At 45.2% G+C, this 21,678-nt stretch overlaps 1 protein-coding gene across 3 annotated transcripts in view; it reads right to left on the bottom strand.

The window, feature by feature from the left end:
- ADAMTSL3 (ADAMTS like 3) overlaps positions 1-21,678 on the bottom strand; it is a 410,995-nt gene that overhangs the window by 71,541 nt on the left and 317,776 nt on the right. For 2 of the 3 annotated variants that reach the window (XR_016217636.1, XM_008275279.5), the window contains exon 21: positions 5,450-6,521. Coding sequence is in view for 2 of the 3 variants with exons in the window: in XM_008275279.5 (XP_008273501.3) it covers positions 5,450-6,521 (1,072 nt within the window). In the remaining variant the exon portion in view is untranslated. Of the gene's footprint in view, positions 1-5,449; positions 6,522-9,094; positions 9,417-21,678 lie in introns of those variants that run through there. The other variant, XM_089309514.1, reaches the window with a different exon arrangement.

Below are 21,678 nucleotides of genomic sequence, written 5' to 3'. Positions count from 1 at the left end.
AGGGAAGTAAGTGGGCTTTGGGTAGGGCAGCTTTGCCAAGGACAATCGTCTCACTGTTGCTGCTTGTATGAAGTCAGTTGAGGTGACAACAGTAAGGCTGTGTTCCCTACTGGATTTGGACAATGCTGTAAGGAATCAGGGCTCTTATGGTTTCCCAATCACTGACACCCCTAAAAACCTGCTGTAAAAGCCACCCCAAGAATCAGAGCTGGTCGGCTGTATCTTAGCTGATCAGTTAGTTAGAGCAGTGAAGAGTGCATGTCCTACCTTAATTTCATTGTTTTCTTGCCGATTTGAGTCTGCTTCTAAGTCATCCGTGTCATGGTCCCTACTTTCCTTATTTCCCTACCCCCATTCCAGATCTTAGTAATGCAGACCACTCCCACCACGACCCCCCACGCTGTTTGCTTCTTCATGAGCTCAGCTCAGCTACGTCTTCATTTCCCATCACTTCAGGATGCCTGCTCTATGATCCAGCCAAAATGGACTTCTGTTTCCAGAACATTCCATGATCTTTCATCACCCCCAGCTCCTGCACATATTATTCACTTCATTTGAAAAATGCCCTTTGCCTTTTCTGGCAAACTCCTACCTCCCCACTGAGTCCTGGGCCAAACGTAATTCCCTCCACGAAGATTTCCCCAATGCTCCTACAGTTATTTTCTGCCCTGCCCCCACCCCGACTTCTTCTCTGGTTCATATATTTATTTGATGAAATAACTATTTCATCCCACTCACTAGGCTGTGATTTTTTTAAAGGGCAGCAGACAAATCTTATTCACATCTGTGAAAAGTCACTGTGCAAAGCCCAAATAGATGAGTGATTAGAATAGACAAGAATAAAGGTTAGCGAGCGCTGCGGCTCACTAGGCTAATCCTCCGCCTAGCGGCACCGGCACACCAGGTTCTAGTCCTGGTAGGGGCGCCGGATTCTGTCCCGGTTGCCCCTCTTCCAGGCCAGCTCTCTGCTGTGGCCAGGGAGTGCAGTGTAGGATGGCCCAAGTGCTTGGGCCCTGCACTCCATGGGAGACCAGGAGAAGCACCTGGCTCCTGGCTTCGAATCAGCGCGGTGCGCCGGCCGCGGCGGCATTGGAGGGTGAACCAACGGCACAAGGAAGACCTTTCTCTCTGTCTCTCTCTCTCACTGTCCACTCTGCCTGTCAAAAAAAAAAATAATAATAAAGGCGCATGCAGGATCCAAGACCCTCTGGCTACACACATCTGAAAAACAGTCGGAAGCGAAAGCTCCCCTAGGAGTACAGCAGACCTAGTTACCAGCAGGGCTAGAGTTTCCCTGTCTAATCTCTGTGGAGGGGGCAGGTGTTTGACAGAGGGGCGAGGTTGCCCCTTGGAATGCTGGCATATCCTATCAGAGTGTCTGGTTCAAGTCCTGATTATTCTACTTCTGCTCCAGCTTCTTGCTAATGTGCCTCCTGAGATGTAGTATTGAGTACTTGAGTCCCTGCCACCCACGTGGGAGACCCAGAAAGAGTTCTGGGCTCCTGGTTTCAGCCTGGCTCAGTCCTGGGCATTTGGGGGGAGTGAGCCAGGATGAAAGACCTCTCTCTCCATATGTCTCTCTGTCTGCTTTTCAAATAAAATGAAATAAACAAATAATTTTAAAAATCTCTAATGAGGAGAAATAGTAGGATAACAACAAAAGTATAAGTAGGGACCATGCATATTTAAAAACAACATACTAAAGGATATTTTTCATCTGCATATATATCTGTATGATTTCACAATTCTCAAATAATTCCTTTTTTGTAGAAACTTTCTGGACTTGCTTTTGAGAAATCATGGTTTTCTGAGAAACTGTTGAAATTAGAAATACTTTCCCCTCATTGAATAAAGGCTCTCAGACACACAGTTCCATTTCTGAATTATTCCAGTGAAAAGATTTATGAGACTCAGGAAAATATACCTGCTGGTAAGAATCTTTGCTACATGAAGAAAATTAACATAAATTGGACAGAATACTTGGGTACGTTTCAGAGAAAAAATGGAAATTGAAAAATGGATCTATTCTCCTAAAACTAAAAACTAAGACTTTTACTAGACATATGCAATGGCTTAAAATTTTTTTAAAGATTTATTTGAAAGGCAGAGTTACCAAGAGAGAGGAAGAGACAATGAGAAAAAGAGATTTTCCATCAGCTGCTTCACTCTCCAAATGGCCACAATGACTGGGCCGCAATAGTTGGTTAAGCCGGAGCTAGAGCCTGGAACTCCATCCGATCGTCTGTGGGGATGGTAGGGACGCAACACTTGCACCATCTTCTGCTGCCTTCCCGGCTACATTAGCAGGGAGCTGGATCAGAAGCAGAGCAGCCGGGACTTGAACTGGCACTCCGACGTGGGATGCCAGTGTTGCCAACGGTGGCTTAACCTGCTGCACCGTGACGCTAGCTTCTGCAATTGCTTCAGTTTTGAATGGTTGCTCCTTACATATGCAGAAACACACCTGGGCCACGTCCAAAACTCTGCTTTATACGATGAGCTCCTGGAGCCTCAGCCTTAAAAACCTGTGCTAGTTCTACTCAGTGAAGTCAGCTCCATCTCACAGGTGTTTATTTAAACTGACCACACTCCGCTCCGTCCCTGGAGCGCTTCTGTGGCCTTGGGTCAGCTCTTCAACTTCCAGCCTCTGTCTCAGTGCCACTTACAAAATGTAATTGTTTCTGGTCAGCAGTCTCCAAAGAGAGGTCCATGGACCCCAGGGGTCTGTGAGGTCAAAACCATTTTTATAATAGTTTTGGCCATTGTCTGCCGCTTTCACTGTGTTGGCCTTTGTACTGATCACACAAAGACAGCAGTGGAAACACGACAGGCACCTTAGCATGAGCAAGGCAGTGATGTCAACGTGTACCCTAGTCACTGGATGCTGGGCTACCACACACTTGCAGAAGAACAAAAATGCTGGTTTCACATAAGAATGTCCTATGGAAGCGGTCACAGTTACTAAACCTCGACCCCCGTTCTTAATGTTCTGTAGGACAAACCAGGAAGTACACCCAGAGTAATTCTGCCATATTCTGAGACACACTGGTGCCCTGTTGGACTTGCTAGTTAACCTGCGGCTTTTCTCATGGAATATGATTTCCACTTGAAGAAATCACAGAGCAATGGTGACAAAAATGTTCATACTATGATTCAGACTTGAGTGTTCAGTGATATACATAGATAATTCAAAAAATATTTTTCCACCAAAATACATTTATCTTTTACTTTTATTTTTCTCTGAACCTTTTTGAAGCACTCTTGCATGTGCATTTTTTTCTATTGTACAATGAAATGCATCCGTATCTGGAAGATCTGTATGACCCAGTGAGCCAGTATTTTCTGAGTGACCAAGGCATGATGCTACAAACTCTTTCATAGGAAAAAAAAGTCCATTCAACAAGCAAGATAAACCAGTACACTTCGTTGAATTAATTTCCAACATTTTGCTAATATGGTTTAATATAGATTCAAATCCCATATTTCAAGAAAACTTTGAGAAAGTCATTTGGCTGGTTTGGATGTAGGGTTAAAAAAAGAATATTCACAATAATCTATAAAGAATATTAAAATATCCCTTCTTGTTCCAACTTACCTATCTGTATGTGATATTTTTTCCTCCAAATACTTCAACTAGAACAAAATATCACAACAAATGCACAAGCATGTATAAGAACCTAGTTGTCATTTACTAAGGCAGACATTAGATTTGCAAAGATAGAAAGTAATTCTGTGGCTATCCATGATTTGGGGTGCGGTATATTGTTTTTTAAGAGGTGTTATTTACATGAACATATGATGGGCTTATTGCTTTTTCTAAATGCATTAGTAGAGATATTTTAAATGTTTGTCGGTTTTAATTTCTGATAGGGTGAATAGCAATAGATACAACGCTATTCTCCAAAGATCTTGGGGGTCCTTAAATTGTTTTTAAGCTTAAAAGGGGCCTTACGAACAACAAGTTTGAGAGCCAAAAGCTTTGAAGCTTATTCCACTGCTAAAATTTCATTTAAATTTCATTTTCATTTTCCAACAATTGGATTTTTTCCTACCTTTTTATTTTAAAACATAGCCTAATAATTCATTATCTCAAAAAGTGAATTGTACCTAGACTTCTTCTGGTGCTTCCCAGAAGAAATATTATGTTCAATGCACAAAGAATGTGTTAAAAATAAAACTTGTGGGCCTGGCACTGTGTTGCAGCGGCTTAAAGCCGGCCTGCAGTCCAGGCATCCCATAGGGTGCCGGCTGCAGTCCTGGCTGCTCCACTTCCGACCCAGCTCCCTACTAATGCACCTGGGAAAGCTGCAGAAGATGGCCCAAGTCCCTGGGCCCCTATATCCACATGGGAGACCCCGAAGAAGCTCCTGGCTCCTGGCTTCAGATCGGCTCAGCTCTGACTATTGGCACCCATTTGGGGAGTGAAGCAGCAGACGGAAGACCACTCTCTCTCTCTCTGTAATTCTTTCAAATAAATAAAATAAATCTTTTAAAATAAAAACGTGTATCATGGACTGCAGAGTACTTTCACGTCTGCTGTTCCGCCTGCGGCTCTTCACCGTCCCTGGAGGTATAGAAGGTGCAGCTTGAGCTCCTACATGCAAAGGAGAAGAAAGCACCAAGTCCACAGTCCCTTGAGTGCCAACAGCAAGATGTGAAGACGGTAAAGAACGCAGATGTGCATTAACGTCTGTTATCCTCTCCTGTCTTACGTAAAATGAATGAAACGTGGTATTTTTTGCACTGACAGAGATCACAATAAAATAAGACTGAATATTGTTTTGAACACCTCAATAAACTCTGATGCTTGTCACCTTATTTTTAGATTAACATTCAAAGCTGCAGGATAACAGGAAATTGCTTGGGCTTCCCAGCCTTTCGAGGCTACTGCCTGATATTCAGTGTCGCTGATGGTGTTCAGGAGACACGGCCCCTGGTCCTGACTGGTCATGACGTAATGGGATGCTGGTTTCCAGTGAGCTCACCAGAAAGCTGCAAGCCCTTGCCTGGCCACCTTCGTGGGGCTAACACTTGCTCCAGTGGGATTCCACAGCTCTTAGACACGCTGTAAATTCTGATGTTGCAGTCCCAACATAATGTAGGATTGTTACCAACATACTTACTTTGTTGCGGCCTTATGTTGGTTTTATTTGCAAACAGTAATTGCTGAACAGAGGGGGAACCTATACCCACTTAAATCCTTTCTTACTGTGTCCAATCCTGTATCAAACCTATTTGGTAGTGATTGGGTAAAAAGTGGCTTAATTTAAAAAATTCCAGTGCATATGTGAAAAACACATCCCAACTTTTTTTTTTTTTTTCATTTTCCCTAAAGAACCCTGTTGAAATATACTCTTGGAAGAAAGACTTTGAAAATCTGTTTCAGAAAACTGGAATAACCATTAAGAAGGGGCGAGGGAAATGAGGAACGGACGCTGATTTTACTTACTTTGCTGAGGGCTGTAACAGCGCTCCATCCTTGGTCCACGTGTATGTGGCCTCACTGGCACTAGTGAGATCACACAGTATGTTGATTAACTCTGTTTTCTGTGTAATGTACACGGTATTCCCAATTCTCGCATTGATCGTTTTATTGAATGAAATTGAGGTGGGGTGGTTTCGCCTTGCAGGAGCAGGGTCTTTCGGCTTAAACGTCAGCTTGCCTGAGTTTTTCAGGTTCAAATTTTGGGGCACACTCCCCGTCTCCCCCCTGAGCTGCGCCACAGGAGGCATCTCTTCCTGGATGCCCCCCCACGGCGCGTGTGTCTGCTGGCCCTTAGCGAACTCAGCCACGATCTGATAGATGACCTGCGACGCGAGGTCATCACTGACCTCCCTGGTCTCCAGCAGCTGGCTCATGTTTCTTATCAGCTCATCAAACTGCGCTGTGTCCATGCTATAGGCACCCTGTTTAACAGCTGCTTCAAACTGCTTGTGCTTAAATTCCCAGGCATCGGCGTCGCCTGCAGAGTCGCCACAGTGGCCCAACAGGGCTCTCAAGAAAGGCTGCTTCTGAATGTGGCCGTCAGGCAGAGAAAGCTCGTTTTTGTTACTCCACTTTTGCCACATCTTATGCCACGTGGCTCCCACGCCATTGGCTTCGTGGCGGTCCACGCCAGGAAAGTCTTTCACGCGCTCTCTGAGGGCTGGGTGTGCGATGAGCCGGTTGTCCGTCCCGATGAGCTTGAGAACCACTGTTTCCTGGGCCGAGCCTGCCAGGCACCGGTACACGCCGATGTCGGGGGCTGCAAGGCTGTGGATTTTCAGTGAGCCTGACTTGCTGATGCCGTGCCGTTTGGAGTTCCGCAGACAGCGGCCGTCCTTCTCCCACCGGATCAGAGACTTCTGGAACCGCCGCACCGGGCATTTAATTATCACGGACGTGTTGGGGAGCAGGTAGGCCCTGCTTCCGACCGTCAGGTTAATTCGCTTCTCTTCCCTCGTCTGAATGTACACTCTCTGGACGCCGAGGATCTGGGGGCGCTGCTCAGCGAGTTTTGTCTTCATCTCTGCTTTTATTTCTGCAGGGGAGAGAAGAAAGAAAAGCAAATTCAAACAGACATCCTAAGAAGAAAAACGCGGTGATGGTCCCCTTCCAAGGTGAACACAAGCCAACAAATGGATCTGTTCTACTCTTTTAAAACAGTTGAGGGGCCGGTGCTATGGCGCAGCGGGTAAAGCTGCAGCCTGCAGTGCTGGCATCCCATATAGGCACTGGTTCGAGTCCCAGCTGCTCCACTTCCGGTCCAGCTCTCTGCTATGGCCTAGGAAAGCAGTGGAAGATGGCCCAAGTCCTTGGGCCCCTGTACCGCGTGGGAGACCCGGAAGAAGCTCCTGGATTCTGGCTTCGGATCAGCTCAGCTCTGGCTGTTACAGCCATTTGGGGAATGAACCAGAGGATGGAAGCTCCCTCTCTCTCTCTCTCTCTCTCTCTCTCTCTCTCTCTCTGTAACTCTTTCAAATAAATGAAATAAATCTTTTTAAAAACATTTGAGAATTAAAACATGCACAACATTATGCAACCACAGACCAAGTTAGCCTTCAAAACTAAACTAGTACTTGAGCAGCAAATGATACGCACAGTATTTTACAAAGCCTTGAAGTGGGGCAGTATCAGGTTCACTGTATGATGAAATATAGGGAATGGAGAATTTCCTGGCCAATGTATAATCCGCCCATTCCTATAGGCAGATGTGCGTTTTTTTTTTTTTTTTTTTTTGACAGGCAGAGTGGACAGTGAGAGAGAGAGAGAGAGAAAGGTCTTCCTTTGCTGTTGGTTTACCCTCCAATGGTCGCTGTGGCTGGCGTGCGCTGATCCAATGGCAGGAGCCAGGTACTTCTCCTGGTCTCCCACGGGGTGCAGGGCCCAAGCACTCCACTGCCTTCCCGGGCCACAGCAGAGAGCTGGCCTGGAAGGGGGGCAACCGGGACAGAATCTGGCGCCCTGACCAGGACTAGAACCCGGTGTGCCGGTGCCGCAAGGCAGAGGATTAGCCTATTGAGCCACAGAGCCGGCCAACAGATGTGGTTTTAAACATCCTTAATCTGTACGGCAGGGGCTGGGTCAACCACAGCAGGTGCTGGCTGTAGCACTGGACAAGGTCTTGGAGGCCCCTTTGGCAGGAAGTGTTATGCCCACTGTGGTCAGATTACGGTGAGGTCAGAGGTTGCAGGCAGAGTGGCCTGCACAGATCAGAAACAGGGCGAGGGTCGGGCAGACGCTTTATTTCAACAACCAGTAAAGGCATACTGCCGGGTAGAAGCTGGATATCAACACTGAGCACAGAAACTTACAGAAGGGGCTCTCAACCTTCGCAGCACGTTCCAATCACCTGTTATTACTTCATAACCTCAATGGCCTGGATCGCATCCTCAGAAATCCTGACGGATGGGCTTCAGCCTGGGCAGCACAGTCTATAAATGCTCCCTCGGTGTCTTGCTCTATCACCGTATAAAACACTCAAACTGGGTGGTTTAGAAGAAGAAGAGATTTATTCTGGCCTAAGGTTTTGGAGGCAAGGAAGTTCCAAAGCTGGTACCAATAGCTGCTCGGCTTCTGGTAAGGGCTTCGTGGAGGTTGAACTCCCGGTGGAAAAGTGGAAGAGATGCAGGGGTGTGTGGGAGAGAGCGGGGTGAGGTGCCAGGCTCGTGTCCCAGAAACCAATTCTTGTGGCAACCAATCCAACACCCCGGGAGTGAGAACTCACTCCCATGAGAAAAGCATCAATTCTGCTTCAGGCCCCAAGACCTCGCAACATTGTTGCTTTGCGGATCAGCCCCCACCGCGAGTTCTGATGAGGAGAAACTCTATTCAAAGCATAGCACCAGGTGATGGAAATATATAGCCCAACCCAAGGACCACTGCCCTAGGGTGCCCTACTGCATGAAATGCAAGAAGCAGAGAAAGGCACCCAAAGTCTTTGACCGAAAGACAATTTAATGGGATGCAGCCCACCGAGGGGGAAGGGAAGGGAAAGTGAGGCACAGCCCTGTGCTGTTTGTGAGACCCCAAGAACCCCACCAGTGACTTCAGAGCCTGCACTGTAAGAAGTTTGTGCAGCGTTTCTTTCTGGTCTTCACATCAGGAATCAATATGTGCAGGTACTGCTAACAGTTTACGGACAGGGGACTCCAAGCCATGAGTTTCTTTCAGTGCAAAACCTTTCTTTTCATAATCCATGGAAAATGTTATATTATGAACAAAACTATACCTGGATTAAGAAATTTTTTTTGCACCAAAAAACCACTCAAGCTTTCAATTCCATTTTTGCATGAACTATTTGAAGTTTACAGTGAGCATTCAGTTCATTTCCTGTCTAATGCACACTGGACTGTGTTTTGGACATATTGCCTTTTCTAAGAGGATGGTTATGTTAGCAAGTTTAGAGCCAGATTTGTGCCCACAAGAAACAAGATCATAAAAGTCAAGGCCTACTCCCATATTAGCCTTGTTGGGTCATTGGTTTGTTTGCTTTTTATTACTTACCTGCTTCTCATTTTACTAATCTAGTTGCATTTCACAAACACCCCTAAGTGGCCTATTATAACACGGTAGGGTATGCATATAGAATACATACACACATGTACACATATGTATCTCTATACATATTTATTATTATTATTATTTCAAAAGATCCATTTAAAAACCCTGTTTAGTTATTGGTCTCTAGACAAGAGGGATGTGTGTGTGGATAGCTTTGAAATCCACTCTTAACAGAATGGAAATTGGGTCAAAGTCGGACTTTTGGATTCGTGCATCCGAGAGACGTGTGGAGAGCTCATTTCAGGGCCGCAGAGGTTGCTACGGGGTCCAGCGGTGAACATTGCTGTTCTCCCTCTGATAGTGCGAAAGCCTTCATGGGGAGCCATCCGGCTGCACGGCTCAGCTGGGGATGATCCGCGGCTGGCGTGATGCCCTGGACCCATGGTGGAAAGGGACTCCACTTACCTTCAGGTCCGTTGGTAGCCTGATGGCTCTCAGCTGAGCTTGGGACCTGACCCCTTCCAAGGCAGGCTATGGAGCTTGCGGATGGAGCACTGGGCTTGGCCTTGTTGAAAAGCCTGCCCGAGTGGCTGGGTGAGCTACTCCCTCTGACCGCAGGCCCATTCAGTGGAAGGCAGGCCCTGTGGCCCAAGCTGGCTTCTCTTGCTGTCCTGCTGTGGCAATTGCTCACACTGGGGTGCAGAGCAGTTCAGGCAACACACGTACCTGGGGAGTGCACTGGGATTCCGGCCAGAGACAGAAACTCACGGGCTGCCAAGCTCTACTGCTTGGGCAGTTCCTCTCTTGAGACCCCTGTGAGTCTCTTTCCAGCAGCACCCAGAATGTGGTGTCACCAGACACAGCTTTTGGGCAAGAAACTGGTCTGGTCTTGGGGTGACTGTTTCTTCCTGTGTCTGTCAGTGCCCCAGAATGGCAGCACTGGCCAAGCCTGCACAGGGGGGACAGGTACTGACTCCATCATTCATTCTGGGCTGCCCAAGCCCCTCATCCCCTCCGGCTGCCCTACTCTTTGTTCTGGCCATGATTGACTCTTCTAGAAAAATGGACGTATCTTTCTCCACACCCTCCTTTTGGGTCTCAGTGCCAGGCCGCCATACCCAGCAGAGGCCGGCGCTAGATGCCTGGGATTGTCTGCAGCCATTGTGCCAGCTCCCCGTGTGCTGGTGTCCTGCTCTCTCCATCACATCCTGCCATGACAGGATTCTGCCACACTTGGGCTCGCCAGCATTTGAACCCTTGCCACTCCCTAACGGGCTTTGGCTGTGAACCAGCCTCTAAGCCTTCCTATTACCCTGCTGGAACCTGGACCCCCATCAGAATCCAGCCCTCAATTGGTCACTTTCTTTCCATCTGGAGTGAAGATCCAACAAGCTCTACTGAAGCTGTATCAAGAACCGGGCAATTCTTCTACTTGCTTTTTGGACTTCTTGGAGGATAGGGACACAGGCAGCTGGGAGAAGGCTGCAAGGGATGCTGTGGGTGGGACTTGCTAAATGAGCCATGATTGATGGCTCCAGTAAATTCCAGGCCAGCATGAATAGTGAGTGGCTCCCACTTACAATTGCACTTTTCAGCCAAATGTAGTTTGGCTCTTGCTCCAAGCACCCCACTAATAATTCTCTGAGAATGGCCACCAATGCCCCCATTCCCCCATAACTAATGCATCCCTTTCTTTTGGAATTCTTACTTCATTCTTATTTGACATTCTGACAATCAGCACCACTAACCACACACTTCATGAAGAAGTCTCTCTTCCCTAATGTTTTTAAAACCCTCTTTTCTGGTTCTTTCTGACCACTGTCTATTGCTAGTTCCCTACCAGCTCATTCTACTCCTGGGTTGCTGGCTTGGCCAAGATATCGTTCTTGTCTATAGTTTTCTTTGGATGATCTTGCAGTTTTAACTCTCAACTCAAGGCATACAAGATTTATCTCTGGAACTCCAGCCCAAATTGTCCACTGTTTACTACAAATCTCTTCCTGGTCCCTCAAGACTAAAATGTTAGAATCTTTACACATTATCTGCCCTTACCCTAATTATCCTCCACTTCCTATATCCCCTAGTACTTCCACAAGCCAGGAACCAAAGAAGCATGGAGGTCCCTGTTCAGTGGTACCCACATGCTGGCCCTACCTGTCCTGACTCTCAAGCCAATGAGACCACTGATATCTATTCCAAATTTGGCCCTCAAAAAATGTCACGCTGGCAGGTGGCCACTGGCCCCAGTGGGAGAGTTTACACCACAGGAACTGACAAAGACAACAAATGGTGTCTACCTGTCCCCTAGCTCATGTCACCCCAAAAGCTGGTTGCTAAATATTCCCAAACCTGTCCCTGTTCCTGTCCTTATGTCCCTCACTCTAGCCCGGCATCAGGCACCAGCTAAAGCTCACATCTACCCCTGAGATTTCCTCCCCCTTGCCTCTGCTCTCACCTGGGTATTTCCACGTTCCCCAATCTTGACTCTCTGCCTGCAGCTTTACAGTTATCAACGTGTCTGCACAGTTGTCAGAGGAAATGAACTAAAATCAAATCTGACCATGGCATTTTCTTCTTGCATAAAATATTAAGTTTAGCATGGGATTTGAGGTCCTCCCTAGCTTTCTATTTTTCTTTTGATTTCTATTTATTTATTTTCATTTTATTTGAGGGAGAGAGAGAGAGAGAGAGAGAGAGAGAAAGAGAGATTCTCCATCTGCTGGCTCACTTCCCAAATGCCATCAATAGCTGGGGCTGGGCCAGGCCAAAGTCAAGTGCCCAGAGCTCAGTCCATGTCATTCACATGCGTGGCAAGGACTCAAATACTTGAGCCCACTACTGCCTTCCAAGGTGTGCATTAGCAGGAAGCTCGAATGAGAGGTGGAGCCAGGACTTGAACCAGGCGTGCAGACATGGATGTGAATCTCTCAAATGGCATCTTAACCAGTGTTCCAAATGCCCCCTCTCCCAACTCCTCCCTACCCAGCCCACCTTTCTGTTTTGTTAAAACCCATCTTGAACCTACATTCCAATCCTCTGCAATGGCTTCAAGTCCCCTCATACTACTCCATTTGACTCCCCCTACTTTTGTCCACACTGCTCTCCTCCCAATTACTGTGTCTCCTCCTCTGTGTGGACCTGAAGAATGGACACTTATCTTTCAGAAGTCTGTTAGAGATTTCTCCCTTTCTGGGGTTATTCCTGTCCTTTATCCACCTGCTTTCTGAGTGAGTAAAAGAAAGGTGACACCCATGCTCTCAGATTCTGCAGATGGTGACAAGCCCAAGGGATGAGTGAGCCTGTGCATGGCTGGATGGGTTGTGCTAACACTGGGAGGGAGCTGTGTCGTGTTGTTCCTGACTTTTCAATCACCTAAGTGCAAGCCTGGTGCCTCCCCTCCCTCGACAAACCTGATCTTTTTGCTATGGGGAAAAATCAGAATTCTCCAACAAAACTCAAGGATCTTAAAAACCAAGAGCCATGCTTTAAAAATATCTAAAATTGGTACCCTATAAATATATATGATTTATATGTGTTAATTAAAAATTATATATTACAGAATAAAATAACTAAAACATACAACAAAGAAATCTAAAAACTGTATTTCAGTTGCCTGATCGAACACCAAAGACAGGTAGATTTCTAACGGTGATGTGAGGATCATCCCCATCTGAGATACTTGAAAAGCAAGGGACGGGGACACTTCATTATGATGAACACTTTGGGGTCTATGTACATTAAGAAACAAAAACACCCAGAGATACTGTGCACTCACCCCACAAAAGCTGATACCCTAATGAGCCAGAAGATATAACACAGGCTACCCTACTACCTATTTTCCTATCCTGAAGTTATAATAGGAATTAGAGAGAGGTGGTGATGACATGAAAGATAACTAGTAATTTTGGGCTGTCAGTATGCACCTGTCATCGTTTCTAATAACCCACGATTATCAGAACAATTTCTGTGTCGCAGACAAAGAAGCTGAGGCAGAGCAAGTAACTTGTGCAATGCCACATGATGAGGTCCTGGCAGAACCACATAGTGTCACGGGACCTTTCACACATTAAGCGCCACTGAGCAAGCCTAGCGGGGAAGGTAGAGCTTGGGTTGACCCTTCAAGAACAGGAAGAATGTAAGTCACCAGCCATGGCACAAGTTTGAACTTGAGCCTGCGCACGAACTTGCGGTGTGGCTGTGCAGGGGATGTTCCTGGAGAAGCAGGCAGAGCCAGTAATCAGACTATATGGTGCACCTCTGGCCTCTAGAGGGAGCACAAGCTATCTTCCCCACACACCTTGGCCCCATTGCACAATGGTTAGAATAAAGAGCAAGGAAAGATTCATCCCTCCAAAGTGCACAGGTTTTACTCAAACCCAAAGGCACCCATGAAGGGAACATTTTCTAGAAGCGGAGCCTTGGAAGGAAATAAAGGTCATGGAACCACTGGGTTTGGTATTTCTTATCTTCAGACTGCCTTCCACAATGGAGAAAGACTGCGCATTTCCAATCTGGAGAGAGAAGGAGCAGATCTGAAGTGAAGGGGAGAGGAAAACAGATGGGTGCTGCACTATTATACTGCTGATATTCCTAGTGGGAGAGAAGACATGTTCACAATGGGTACAAAGAAATCACTATAGCCCAGCTATATTTAGAGAGCCTAAATATCAAATATGTCTGATCAGTATGGTGATATTCCCTTTAGTAAATTCAAGTAGCTCAGGCTAGGGACCATGGAAGAGCAAAGCAAAAAAAAAAAAAAAAAAAAAAAAAGTCACTTGAAAAGCCATCCCTAGGTTGAAGACAAACAGGGGATCATGGTGGGAGGTTAGGGAAGGGCAAGACCTTGCAATAGAGTTGGTAAAGTCAGTGCTAGAGAATGCCAGGTGAGAGGAGTGGATTCTAGAGCAAGTGCAGAAGGTTTGGGGACAAAGGGGAGGTATGGGAGAAGCAGGGGTCAGTCACTGTGAGATGCAGGGAAGCACAGAAGAGCAGGAAGCTAGTTTTGGGTACCCAGTAATGTGCAAATTGGAGGCATCACCATGCCAATGCGATGGGGGTCAGTGGATTAGAAGGGGTAGGGAAACTGGGGTTTCAGTTGTTAGAAAGGCAGCTGGCCGTCCTGAATGTCGGCCAGTGTCAGAAAGGAAGAACTGACCTGGTGGAAGTGTGTCTTGGAGAAAGGTAGACAGTGTTCAGTAGATTTCCACAACCTGCCATGGAAGGTTGGCTAAGGGCATTGTACATGCTGAGTGTACAAAGACAAAGGTCCAAATGGTGCAGAGATAGCGTGAGTCAGGAGCACGCCAAGCTCATCACGTGGCCTTGATACGGTGGTGGGGAGAAGAGGATGCTACAGGAGAGAGAGGAAGAGCGTGGAGGCAGAAGCCAACCTTCTGCAAGCACGAGCCATCCATCAAGCAAAGCTGATGGCCTGAGGCCAGGCTACAGCTGAAGTGGAAGAGCCGGCTCAGGATAACTTGGCTGTGCAGGGAGTACGCATTCTTGTCTCTCATCTGCTTCCATGACCTACATATTTGGCAGGCTCAGGAGTAGGGTGGGGTAAAGGAGAAATAGTACTGTCTTTTTTCTATTTTTTTTTTTGCATCCTAAAACTTATGCTTTTACCTTAATCATCACTACATGCCATAATAAAGTATATCATCCCATACCACATCAGTGCCCTAATAATCATGATGTGTTCCTACATGCTATTCTGTTATTGGATTAGAGGAAGCTGCCAGCTTGAATCTGATTTCACTTTCCTCTAAGGCAGTTTATAGTCTGGCTACATTGCTATGCAGCCATCCACACTGCATAAAAATCAAATAGATAAGCAGCTTGCTCGAAGCATGACAGTACACCATATGCCACAGGCATCCCTGGATTCTAGGAGGCTTTAAATCTCAAAATTCTCAAGCTTTTGCAATCTCAAGAGTTTGAAAATATGGCCTCAGAGAATCCCCGGGGGGGGGGGGGAAATGTGTATGTTTTTCAGGAATTAATATACAGAGGCACTAAGTATGGGCTCAGGAATCAGACTGTGGGCTAGCAGGCTGGAGGGTCCACCTGGCAGCACTAGAGGCTGGGCAAGTCTCAGACCTTCTTCAACTTGGACTCTTCATCTCTAAATGGGAAGAATATCTGTTCACTGTGCTGTTGGAGGACTAATGAGATAATGCATGCAAGGAACTGCACATAGTAACTGCCCAATAAATATTGTGTTTATTTATCATTAATTTTTAAATTCTTAGCTGACACCTAAAGGTAAATATTTATGGGGTATCATATGATGTTTTGATACGTGGATACATTGTATAGTGTTAAAACCTGAGTCAACATATCTATCTCCTCACTTTTCATCTCTTTATTTTGAAAACACTCAATCCTCTCAAATACACAGTGTGTGACTATTGTCTGTAGTCACCCTACTGTGCAGCAGAATGCCAGGGCATCTTTCTCCTATCGCAACATTTCCTCACCCCCTCCTCTCCCTTCTCAACCTCTGGTAACCACCATTCTGCTTTCAACTTCTATGAGACCGATTTTTATTTTTTTATGCTCTCACATATAAGTGAGACAAGGTGATACTTGTCTTTGTGTGCCTGGGTTATTTCATTTTACCTAGTGACTTCCAGTTCCAGCTATGTTGCCACAAATGACAGTATTTTATCCTCTTTTATGGTCATTCCACTGAACATGGGGACCACACTTCCTTTATGCATTCATTGGTGTGTGGACACTTAGGTGGTTTTAATTTCTTAATTTCTTTTAATTTCTTAATAAACACGGTAGTGCAGAAGTCTCTTGGGCAAATTGATTTCATCTCCTTTTGATATATGCCCAATAGTAGCATGGCTAGATCATGTGGAAGTTCTATTTTTAATGTTCCGAGGAACCTCCATACTGTTTTGCACATGGTTGTATTATTTATATTCCAGTTAACAGTATGCAAGAGCTCCTGTTTCTCCACATACTTGCCAACACCTGTTATCTTTTTGTGTTTTTGTTAGTTGCCAGTGTAACTGGAGTGAAGTGGTATCTCATGCTTTTAATTTGCATTTTCCTGGTATTTAGTAATGTTGAGTATTCTTTCATGCACCTGCAAGCCATTTATTTATGTATTTATTCTGAAAAAATGTCTATTTGATCCACGGCTCATTTTTATTAGATTATTTGTCACCTTATTTTTGTTCTGCTAGTGAATTTTGTAAGTTCCTATGTATTCAAGTTATTAACTCCTCGTGAAATGTATAACTTGCAGGGGTCGGTGCTGTGGCGCACTAGGTTAATCCTCAGCCTGTGGTGCCAACATCCCATATGGGCGCCAGGTTCTAGTCCTGGTTGCTCCTCTTCTAGTCCAGCTCTCTGCAGTCCAGCTCTCTGCTATGGCCCGGGAGGGCAGTGGAGGATGGTCCAAGTGCTTGGGCCCCTGCACCCGCCTGGGAGACCAGGAGGAAGCACCTGGCTCTTAGCTTCGGATCGGCGTAGCTCTGTCCATTGCGGCCATTTGGGGAGTGAACCAATGGAAGGAAGACCTTTATATCTCTCTCTCTCTTTCTCTCTCTCTCTTTCTCTCTCTGTCTGTAACTCTGTCAAATAAATAAATTTTTTTTTTAAAAAAAGAAATGTATAACTTGCAAACCTCTTCACTTTGTTGATTTTTTCCTGTGTGTTGTAGATGCTTATTAGTTTGATAAAAGTCCATTTATCTAGTTTTACTTTTGTTTCCTGTGCTTTTGGAGTCTGAGCCTAAAAATTCTTGCCCATCCCAATGTCCTGAAGTGTTTCCCCCATGTTTTCTTCTAGTAGATGCATAGTTTTAGTTCTGATATTTAAGTCTTTATTCCATATCGAGTTGCATTTTATAGACAGTGAGAGAAAGGGGTTTTCATTGCATCTTCTGCGTGTGCATATCCACCTTTCCCAGAGCCACTTATTAAAAACACTGCCCTTTCTTCAGTGCATGTTCTTAGCACCTCTATTGAAAATCAGTCGGCTCTCTGTTCTTTTGTTGGTCCATATGTCTGTTACTATGCCAATATCATGTGGTTTTAACTACTGTATCTTTGTAAGATACTTTGAAGTTAGGTATTGTAATGCCTCCTGCTTTGTTCTTTTTTGGTCAAGATTGCTTTGATTATCAGGGATTTTTTTATGGCTCCATATAAACTTTAAGATTATAGTTATGAAAGAATGTTACAGGTATTTTGGTAGGAACTACACTGAATCTGTAGTTTTTTTTTTTTTTTTTTTTTTTTGGCCAATATGGACATTTTAACTAACAGTAATGAGTCTTCCATTCCATGAACATGGGATGCCTTTCCATTTATTTTTTTCTTCAATGTCTTTCATCTATGCTTTATAATTTTCCTTATAGAGATACATCTTGTCTTTGGCTAAATTCACTCCTAGGCTTTTCAGTTTTATTTCTTGTAACTATAGAAAATGACATTGCTCTCTTGATATCTTTTTCAGGTCATTTGGTGTATAGCAATGCTACTGATTTTTGAATGGTGATTTTGTGTCTTGTAACTTTGTTGAATGTATTAGCTTTAACAGTTTTTTGGTGGTCTTTTGAGTTTGCTACATATTAGATCATGTAATCTGAAAACAATGACAATTGGACTTCTTCCTTGACAATTTGCATGCCGTTTACTTCTTTCTCTTGCCTAATTGCTCTGGGTAGGATTTCTAGTACCATGTTGACTAAAAATGGTGAAAGTGTACATTCTTGGTTTTTTTTCCAGATTAGAGAGAAGACTGTCAGCTTTTCCTTTCAATATGACATTAACTATTAATTTGTTATATATGAACTTTACTATATTGCAGCAATTCTTTTCTATGTCTAATATGTTCAGAGCTTTTATTATGAAGAGATTTTTAATTTTATCAAATGCCTTTTCTGACACCATTGAGATGATCACATGGTTTTTATCCCTCATTCTGTTGATGCCATGTAGCATGTCCATTGTTTGCATATATTAACCATTCTTACATCCCTGCCATGAATCATCCTTAATCCTATGCTCTTGGATTTGGTCTCCTGCATTTTGTTAGGGAACTTTCCTCCGTCTTCATCAAAGATATTGCCTGTAGCTTTCTTTTGTTGTTGTTGTGTCCTCTGGTTTGGTATCAGGGTTTGAGAGAATTCCTTCCTCTTCTATTTTTTTTTTTTTAACACTTGAAGATGTGCTATAAGTTCTGTTTCAAATGTTTGGTAGGATTTACAGTGCAGCCATTTGAACTTGGGCTTTTCTTTGATGGGAGACTTTTTACTGCTTCATTCTTTTTTTTTTTTTAAAAAAGATTTATTTATTTTATTTGAAAGGTAGAGTTACAGAGAGGCAGAAGCAGAGAGAGAGAGGTCTTCCATCTGCTGGTTCACTCCCCAAATGGCCACAGCAGCTGAAGCCGTGCTGATCTGGAGCCAGAAGCCAGGAGTTTCTTCTAGGTATCCCACATGGGTTCAGGGGTCCAAGGACCTGGGCCATCCTTCACTGCCTTCCAGGCCACGGCAGAGAGCTGGATTAGAAGTGGAGCAGCTGGAGCCCTTATGTGATGCCGGCACTGCAGGTGGTGGCTTCACTTGCTACACCACAGTGCTTGCCCCTAATTCACTCTTGCTACTTGTTACAGATCTGTTTAGGTAGTCTATGACTCAGTCTTGGTAAGGTGTGTTTTTCCAGGCATTTGTGCATTCCTTCTAGGCTATCAGCTTTGCATATGATTGTTCTTATTAATCGTTGGTATTTCTGTGGTGTGTTGTAGTGTCTTCATTTTCATATCTGATTTTATTTATTTGAATCTTCTTTTTCCTCACTCTAGCTAAGGGTTTTTCATTTTTGTTTATCTTTTTGAAGAAAGAATTCTTTGTCATTAATTTTCTGCATTTTCTCATTTAGTGTCTACTTCCTTTATTTCTGTTCTGTATTATTTGTTTTCTTCTACTAACTTGGGGGTTTGGTTTGTTCTGGTTTTTCTAGTTCCTTACAGTGCAGGTTTAGGATGTTTATTTGGGATCTTTTTGTATTTTGATATAGACGCTGACTACTATAAACTTCTTTCTTAGTACTGCTCTTGCTGTATCCCATAAGTTTCGGTATTTTGTATGTCCATGTTGATTTGTTTCAAGAAATTTTGAAATTTCCTTCTTAATTTCTTCCTTGGTTGTTCGGGAACAAGCTTTTAAATTTCTATTTGTATGGTTTCAATTTTTCCTTGTTATTTATTTCTAGTTTTTTTGCCTTGTAGTCAGAACAGATTCACCATATAATTATTATGGTTTTTTTTATTTTGCTTTGTTTCTTCAAGAAAGCAACTTGTAAAACTATGTTTTACATACACAGACACACATACACACACATGTTCTTGAAAAACTTCATGGAAAATACATATTACGAGAAAAGCATGCATGGACTTAAAATTTTTTTGCACCAAAATAAACTTGTCTTTTAGTTCCATTTTCTGCAAGCGTTCGAAGTACTTACGTGTGTATGTATATAGACAGCCATGTGCTGCTTAAGGAGAGACATATTCTGAGACATGTGTTGTTTGGTGATTTTGCTGTTGTGGAAACAGCATAGAGTGTACTCACACTAACCTACAGAGCACAGCCTGCCGCACAGCCAGGCTCTATGGCGTTTCTATGAGCCTACTGCTCCTGGGGTAATGGTGAAGAACAGGAGATTAAGTCAAGCATAAAACACTAGGATGCAGTGGGCAGACACGGTGAACACGTGACATACGATGCTGCTGCCCGCACCACATGACAAATTGTTTCATAGTAAACTTTTATGTTTACAAGTAAAAGGGGTATATTCTATAATAAGTATCTGAACCAGCAACATAGCGGTATTGTGTCGCTCCCCCTCTTCATGGAGGAACGACACAGGACCCTGCGCTGTTCTTTCGTCTGCTCGGCCCTCCCCGGGTTTGCTGCTGGTTCTTCCCGGGTTGGCTACCATCCCTTCCACCTCCGTGGAAGGGCGGTTCCCCCTGCCACATTCCCCACTTCCACGGGGGAGCGGCACACTGCCGGCCGGCCCTCTCGGGGGCTGCACAGGTGTTCCTTCAGATAGATGTTCCCCTTAGATGTTCCTGGTGCATGTTGTCTCTCTCCTCCTTTATAGTCCTCTTCCACCAATCCCAACTCTGCTACCCACACGCCGAGTACGCTGCTCTCTTCCAATCAGGAGTAGGTCCTACAGTTTATTGGTTGAACTGGAGGCAGCTGCGTAGAAGCTGTTTCTCCCTTCTCAGCGCCATATTGTGGGAGAACAGATGCATAGAATAAGTCTTAATTCCAGTAACTTAGTCTAGTCCGAGTTGCTCCCCACAGTATTGATTGTTATCACGTACTGTGTGCTGTACGACGTCGTAGGGGCTACGTTTGCACAGGGCTGGCAGTATGGCAGGCTTGTTTACACCTGCGTCACCATGGACAGGTGAGTGGTGTGCTGTGCTCTGATGTCAGATGGCTCTGATGTCACTAGGCACAGGCATTTGTCAGCTCCACTCTCACTTCAGGAGAACACCAAGGTTTGCCACTGATGGATATATTGTTATTGGGATATGACGTATGTGTGTGCGATGTGGTGTGTGTGTGTATACTTGCATGTACAGTATAAACATACACACATAATTTTCCCTATGCAGTGTTAAAATCAGCATTGTTCATCTCTGATTTTTTCTACCATAAGATGAGGTTATCCGAGGCAATGGATGTTACAGCTGAATAACTAAACCAAACAGAAAACAGACCCAGACGCTGATACTCCCCGTGTGCTTGTCCCCACCTCGCTAGCCTACCTTCTCATCATCACTCTGCAGCCTCACTGTCATCTGCCACTGGTAACCCTCCACTCCTCTGTGTGAACCTCTGACATGAAATACACATACACAGAGGCCAGCGCCCCGGCTCAATAGGCTAACCCTCCGCCTAGCGGCGCCAGCACACCGGGTTCTAGTCCCGGTCAGGGCGCCGGATTCTGTCCCGGTTGCCCCTCTTCCAGGCCAGCTCTCTGCTGTGGCCCGGGAGTGCAGTGGAGGATGGCCCAAGTGCTTGGGCCCTGCACCCCATGGGAGACCAGGAGAAGCACCTGGCTCCTGGCTCCTGCCTTCGGATCAGCACGGTGCGCCGGCTGCAGCGCGCGGGCCACGGTGGCCATTGGAGGGTGAACCAACAGCAAAGGAAGACCTTTCTCTCTGTCTCTGTCTCTCTATCTCTCTCTCACTGTCCACTCTGTCAAAAAAAAAATTTAAAAAAATATACATACACAGGTACAAACACACATTCCTCTCATGTTCCCTGGAAGCACAGGTGGATGCTACATGTGTATTAGCTTCGGCTGCAGTGAAGCCACAGACACGCTTTACGGCAAGCTTATTATCTATGTGACTGCCACTGTAACATAGCAGGTTAAGCCTCCACCTGCGCCACTGGCATCCCATGTGGGCGCTGATTCGAGTCCCGGCTGCTTCACATCCTACTCAGCTCTCTACTAACGCACTGGGAAAGCGGAGGAGGATGGCCCAACTGCTTGGGTCCCTGCACACACATGGGAGACATGGAGGAAACTCCTGGCTCCTGGCTTTGGCTTGGCCTGGCCCAGCCCTGGATGTTATGGCCATTTAGGGAGTGAACCAGTGAATGGCAGGTCTCTTTGTCTCTCCCTCTCTCTCTCTGAAACTCT

This window comes from Oryctolagus cuniculus, chromosome 12, assembly GCF_051225735.1.
Source record: "Oryctolagus cuniculus isolate XC-2025 breed Fujian yellow rabbit chromosome 12, ASM5122573v1, whole genome shotgun sequence".
Classification (NCBI taxonomy): Eukaryota; Metazoa; Chordata; class Mammalia; order Lagomorpha; family Leporidae; genus Oryctolagus; species Oryctolagus cuniculus.
Note: the sequence above shows the minus strand (reverse complement) of the source record. Positions and strands in the feature narration are given on the sequence as shown.